We start from the raw sequence: 6,684 nt of genomic DNA on the forward strand, positions 1-6,684 counted from the left end.
AAAGAAAAGAAAAGAAAAGAAAAGAAAAGAAAAGAAAAGAAAAGAAAAGAAAAGAAAAGAAAAGAAAAGAAGAGAAAAGAAAAGAAGAGAAGAGAAAAGAAAAGAAAAGAAAGAAAAGAAAAGAAAAGAAAAGAAAGAAAGAAAAGAAAAAGAAAAAGGAAAAGAAAAAGAAAAAGAAAAAGAAAAAGAAAAAGAAAAAAGAAAAAGAAAAGAGAAAGAGAGAAAGAGAAAGAGAAAGAGAAAGAGAAGAGAGAAAAGAAGGACATGCATTTCCTTAGGGCAAGTGTTGATTCTCACCCCGAAGTCAGTTCCCAGAACCAGGAGGCCGGCAGAGTCCGAGCCTCTGCCCAGGCCGAGACCATCCGACCTCGCAGCCGCCGGGGGAACAAAGGCTGGGGCCGCGCTGTCCCCCCCGCCGCGCCAGGGGACCCCTCCCTAAACCCGCCACCGTCTCGGGAAGCGGCTCCGGCGCCAAGCCCGGCTCCCTGCCCGCCCAGGGTCTCTCTCCGCCGGCTACCGCGCTCCCCGGACGGCTGCGGGCACTAACGGACAGCGGGGGCCCCGTCGGGCCGGGGGCCTGCGGGAGGAGGGGACAGACATTGCTCTGGCCGCCAGCCCGGTGCGGGGTTGCGGGAGCGAGCCCGTGCCCCAGTCCGCACCCTGCAGACCCCGCAGGGAGCAGGGACGGGGCGAGACGAGGGGCTCTTTCGAGAGTGGGAAGCCCAAGCCGGGTAGCCGGTGTGGGGTCCGCGAGTCCTACCCGGAGCCCCGGGCAGCGGTGGGCGGGGAAGCCGGGAGGGAGGAGGACGAGGCGGCCTGAGCGGTGCGGTCCCGAACAGCCGCCGCTACCGACCAGCAGCCCCGGGGATCAAGGCCGCTCCGACTGTCCCCGTCCGCCTCGACGCCCATGGAGCCCGGGACGGCGGCGGTCCTGGGCTCTGCCCACGCGGGACGGGGAAGCCGCAGGGCTCGTGGCGGCGGCACAACGGGCCGAGGTCCCCTCGGGATCTCCCCGTCCCCGGCCGCCGTGCCCTGGGCTGCTCCGCGGGCCCCGCCGCCCCCGCCGGCCGCAGCCTCCGGCTTCCCCGTTCTCCTCCCCGCGTTTCACCGGCGTCGTGTCCGCCCCGCCCCGGGGCAGCAGCGCATCTGGAGGTCGTTTGAGGCCGAATGGCCTCGGGGGCTCCCCCTCTGCGGCCGGCGGACAGACGGAAGGCATCGGGACTTTGGGTTTTGGTTTGGATTTTTTTTTGATTGTTTTTTGGTTTTCCCCTTCTGTTTTGTCCTGAAATTCCTACGGAAGGCATCGATTTTCTACGGCTGCGAATGATGGGGGGCGTCGCTGGAACCCGCCGCGGCTTCTCCCGCCGAGCTTGCTCAGCCCCCCGGAGGAAGGGCGTCCTCCGTGGGCAGCGGGTCCGAGAGCGCCACGTCCCACTTCCACTCCGCGTAACCCCGCGTCCCGCATCGCCGGCTTTCTGCCCTTAAAGTTCGCCTTTAAAAAACGTGGTTTGGTTCAATGATGAGAGAGAAATAAACGCGGGTTTAAAACGCCGCGTTGCCACGAGAAGAAGAGTCCGTTTTCAAGGGTGGGCGTGTAGAAGCGCATTACCGGCTGCCGCCCCCCGCTCCGGACACCCCCAAAACCGTGTGACGAACAGAGCTGGAGGGAGCGGGCAGACAAACAGCGGGAGAGAGGAAGACGAAGAGAGGGGTGTTTACAGTTCTAGCCCTGGAAGGTTTCTTTGGATCGTTTATTTTGAAAACAAATTTCTTCTAGCTAAAGGGCTGCAGTGCACCAGGAAATGAGATTAGTTCTACCTTAAATTTCCTCGCAATCTCTCGCCGTAATGCAGCGTTTAACTCACCATGAGAGAAGATGTCATTTCACATAACACTGTGCTAATGGATAAGTCTTCCCCGACCTCTCAAGCACAACAAATCTGAGCCAAGCCCAGCGCCCACGACCTGTTAACTTAACCAGTTCTGCTGCCCGCTCCTCCTCTGCCGCGCTGCCCGGCGCGGAGCTCGCAGGAACCGTTTTGTCTTTCTTCGATGGTTAGAAAGAAAAAAATCTTCCCTCCAGCCCCGCGCCCTTCGTATTTGTTTGCCTTTTATATTTTTCGTTGTTTTTAACTAACGAATATCAAAATGTTGAAATAGAGTGAGAATATCGTATAGCAAACTTTTCTGTTCGTCAGAAATGCCGGGTGGCTTCCTTCACGGAGATTTATGTACGGGGTAAAAAATATATATATACATATACACATATAACTATATACATAAGGGTGCGTGAATATATACAGATAGATATACACATATAGTAAATTATGTGTGTATATTTACGTGTATATTTAAACACCTATTTGCATCGGCTCTTTCTCTACGGGAAAAAAAACCGCGGACAAGCCCGCTAACCCGCAGCATCCCGCCGCAGTCCGTCGGCTGGTAAAACCATCCCCGAGGCGCGGCCGCGCTTCCCGAAGGGGCACGGAAGTCCCGGCGGCCGCGGGAGGCCGGCCCGGGCCGGGGGAAGACACGGCAGAGCCGCCCGGGACCGGCGGCAGCCCGGGCTGCCGTTTATCCGGACTCCTCGGCGACCCAGAGCGGGCGGGGAAGAGCCGGCCCGGCGGCGCCGTCCGCAATCGCGCGGGGCCCGTCGCGGCCGTGTCAGAGAAGTTGAACTATCAGCCTACTTACTATGCATTGCTGCAAACGGGTCGTGCTTACAGTGTATTTCCATCGGAGCGGTCCGGGCCGGGGCGGCCTCGCCGAGCTGATCTCGATTCGCCGGCAGCGCTCGGGACTGAGGGTGGGGAAGGAGACCCGAGGAGACAGCCGGAGGGCAAAAAAATAAAAAGGAGGGGGAGGCAAAAAAAGCCCCACGAAGAGTCCCGCCCCGAGCGGGGCCGCGGTATCCGACAGCGGCGGCCGAGCGCGGCTCCGAGCGTCTCTGGCAATGTCCGGTCACTCCTTCGAGGGGGCGAGCAGCGGCCGCCTCGGGCTGCGCTCTGCCCCCGGCCGCTCCCTGGATGGCGGTTAACGGACTCTCGGCTCCGATGCGGCGCTGGGCGCGGAGCGGCGGGTGGCTCAGTCCGGCGGCCCGGAGCCCACCGCCGTCTCCTCGACGGCTCTTTGTGCTGGCGGCGCCGGCGGCCGTGCGGCGACGGCCGGGGCGGACGGCAGCGCTGGCGGACGCCCCGTCCGCGGGGCTCGGTCCCGGGGCGGCGGCGCGCTCCGCCTGTGCCGCCCCCCGCCGCGCCGCTCACAGCAACTCGCGGAGCCGGGTGGGGCGGCAGCGAGCGAGGGGAGCGGCGGGGGAAGGTGTGCGAGAGGGCGGGGGAGCGGGGCGGGGGCCGGGCTCGCCTCGCCTCGCCGCGGCCCCGCGGGACCGGGCCGCCCCGTCAGCGGCCGCCGTCCGACCCGTGGCGCCGCCGCGGCGCGCCCATCGCCGCCGCCGCCGCCGCCCGCCGGGCCGCGGGGCCGCAGCCGCCCCCTCCCGCCCGCCGTCGGCCGCCGGGTGCCGGGGCGCTGCTTGGCTCGGGCCGTGCGCCCGGCGCGCTGCCGGCCCGCGGCGGGCGGCGGGGGTTGTGGCGGGCGGAGGGGGCGGGGGCGGGGGCGGGCCGGCGGGGGCGCGCGGGGCGGGGCGGGGGCGCGCCGGCTGCGGCGGGCACCGCCCCGGGACCGCGCCCGCGCCCGCCGGCCCCGCCGCGCCCCTCGGCCCGGCTGCGCGGCCCAGCGCGCCCGCGGAGGAGGCGCGGCGGGCGGCGCTTCAGCACCGCGCGGCTGGACAGCGGCGGCGGCGGCGGGCGGGGCCTGCCCGTCACTCAGCGCCCCGGCCAATCGCAAAAGTTAACTTGCCGGCGCCCCGCATTGGCCGCCGGGCAGTGCCGCTGCCTATTGGCGGGCTCCGGGCCAATGGGGGCGGGGGGCGTGGCCGCACGCCCTCAGCGGGGCGGGGCGCAGCCACGCGAGACCGTGGGAGGGGGGCACTGGGGGCGGGAGCGGCCCGGGACGGGGGATCCCCCACGGCTGGCGGGTCCGGGGACGCGGGTCACACGGCGGCCCGACCGCGTTTCCGGGGTCTGCTGGTCCCCCCGACGTCTGGACAGCGCAGCCCGGGCCGTGGTTTCCCCACGCGAGTGGGGGCAGTGGGTGCGGGCCCGAAGGAGCCCGGTCGGATCCGGGTCCTTGCCTCCGCCCGCCTGCGCGGCCCGCGGTCGCGGAGGGTCTCAGCGGCCCTGCGTAGGGCTCGCTACGGCGCTGGAGCCACAGCGTCCACGGTCGACGTGTTCCCATTCCAGCCACCAGTTCACGGCGCGGGGCCCAGGCCGGGGCTCCTGGTCGGGCGGGGCGCCCATCCCCGAGGCGCGGCCGCGCTTCCCGAAGGGGCACGGAAGTCCCGGCGGCCGCTGCGCCCGTCCCGCCACGGGTGAGCGCAAGGGCACGGCGGAGCCGAGCCACGTCCCCCGCCCGCGGCCGCGCTGCCCGCCTGCCGCCCCGCCGAGGGGATGGGGCCGCGAGTCAGCTCTGCTCCCCGCCCCATGGCCGCCCGCCCCGCTGAGCCCGACACCCGCGCCCTCGGGGCCTTGGCTGCGGCAGGGCCTTGCCGGGACCCCCCCGCCGCGGCGGGGAACGGGCGGCCGCTGCAGCCGCCCAGGCGGCGCGGGGCGGGTGAGTTTTCGTTGAACGCGAAACTGCCGGGCGCGGCCGCGGGGCCGGGCCGGGGCGGCGGGCGCCGGTTCCCGCTCTACCCCACAGCCGAGACCCGGGCCGTCGGGCCGGCCGCCCCACTCCGCCGCTCGGCCTCTCGGGCCTGGGGAGAGTTTGGGAGGGGGGCGCAGGGATCGGGGCCATGCCGGCCCGCGCGGAGGGGGGGAGCGGGGGGGCAGGGTCGGCACTTCTCCCTGTCTGGCCTTCATCCCGCCTTCACCCCGCTCCTCCTCCCCTCCAGGACACCGCGGGTGAGGCGCCCCTCGCCCGACACCCCGCAGGGGTGCGGTGGCACAACGGTGCCCGCGGGCTGCGGCGGCGGCGGAGGCCTCGGGGCGCCGAGCTGTGCCCGCCGGCCCGGTGCGGCGCGCCGCCATGAAAAGCTTTATCGATTAAACGATTATTCAGGCGATTTAACTAATAAAAGGCGCCATCGACCGCTTCGGAATTGCATTCCGCCACCGAGCCGCAAGGCCGCCTCCGCGCCCACACTCGCCCCCGGTCCCACGGACACGTCGCCGCCACGCTCCCCACGGGGACACAGGACACGGCTCGCCGCGGCCTCTCGTCGGTACTCGGTCCCGGTCCCCTCGCTCTCCCGGCCACAGCCGTAGGGTCGACGGACACATGGGCAACCCTGGCGGCTGCGCGGGAACGCACCGCGCGACACGGAGGTCTCGGCAGCCCCCGCGCCGCCCCGAAGGTCCCACGGGGAGCCAGCCCCGCCGCCCGCCCCGGTCCCGGTCCCGGTGCGGCTCCTCCGCATCCGACTCTGCCCCACGCCGCGGCCCACGCGTGACGGGCCGCGGCGATGGGTCTCGGCGTCCCCCGCGGCAGCGTGGTCGCCGGGCTCCCCGCGGAGCCCAACTCGCGTCCTACCTGTGCGGCCGGCCCGGGAGGTCGCGTAGGTTTTCTCCAACTCCATCACGATTTTTCAGGACTCCGAGACTGGACAGAGAGAAAACTTTCCACGTCGTGTGGTTATCGCCTTTTCCTTTCTTTTTTTGTCTTTTTTGTTTGTTTGTTTTCCCTTTATTTCTTCTTCTTTTCTCTTTTCTTTTCTTCTCTTTTCTTTTCTTTTCTTGGCTTGTCTTGTCTTTTCTTTTCTTGTCTTTTCTTTTCTTTTCTTTTCTTATCTTTTTTCTTTTCTTCTTTCTTCTCTTCTCTTCTCTTCTCTTTTTCTTTTCCTTTCTTTTCCTTTCTTTTTTCTTCTTTTCTCTTTTCTTTTCTTTTCTTTTCTTTCTTTTTTTTCTTTTCTTTCTTTTCTTTTATTTTATTTTTTTATTTTTTCTTCTTTTCTTTTCTTTTCTTTTCTTTTCTTTTCTTTTCTTTTCTTTTCTTTTCTTTTCTTCTCTTTCTTTTCTTTTCTTTTCTTTTCTTTTCTTTTCTTTTCTTTTCTTTCTTTTCTTTTCTTTTCTTTTCTTTTCTTTTCTTTTCTTTTCTTTCTTTTTCTTCTTTTTCTTCTTTTCCTTTTTCTTTCCTTTTTTATTTTTTTAGAGGCTCTCGCAGGTTGGAATAATTCAACTCTTCCGCTCCCCGCCGAGCTTTTGCAGCTGATCACTGAGCTGAAACTAAACGTTTTAGGTGGAAAAAAGCCTCTGAAGGAACCGTGAAATGATTAAGAAACTAAAGAGCTCCTCGCCATGTGAGATCATGTCCTGTTCTCTAAAACATCACAAGATGTCCCCAGACGCAGCCAAAACCCAAGAAAACTCTGACATCTGTTGTAGCAGGAATCAAAGTTTGCTCGCAACCAGCCGCCCCCCGAGCGCTCCGCCGGCTGCTGCAGAGCGGCGGCAGCGGCAGCGGCAGCGGCACCTGCCCGCTCTGCCTCCGCCAGCCCCAGCCCGTCACTAACTTCTCAGCAGAACCGACTTCCCCTTCCCGAACTGGGGGTGACGCCGCAGCCCTGGGGCCGCGCTCCCCGACGGGCCAGGCGGCCGCGGGGGCGGGACAGGGACTCGCCTGCCACTG

At 64.5% G+C, this 6,684-nt stretch overlaps 1 protein-coding gene across 3 annotated transcripts in view; it reads right to left on the reverse strand.

Annotated features, from left to right (window-relative positions):
* PAX5 (paired box 5) overlaps positions 1-6,358 on the reverse strand; it is a gene marked incomplete at both ends in the record, with an annotated part of 135,792 nt that extends 129,434 nt beyond the window's left edge. For 2 of the 3 annotated variants that reach the window (XM_080362628.1, XM_080362627.1), the window contains one exon: positions 5,590-6,358. In XM_080362628.1, the coding sequence (XP_080218754.1) occupies positions 5,590-5,635 (46 nt within the window). Of the gene's footprint in view, positions 1-2,697; positions 2,741-5,589 lie in introns of those variants that run through there. The other variant, XM_080362629.1, reaches the window with a different exon arrangement.
* Between the last annotated feature and the right edge of the window lie 326 nt (positions 6,359-6,684).

This window comes from Nesoenas mayeri, assembly GCF_963082525.1.
Source record: "Nesoenas mayeri genome assembly, chromosome: Z".
In the NCBI taxonomy this organism is placed as follows: Eukaryota; Metazoa; Chordata; class Aves; order Columbiformes; family Columbidae; genus Nesoenas; species Nesoenas mayeri.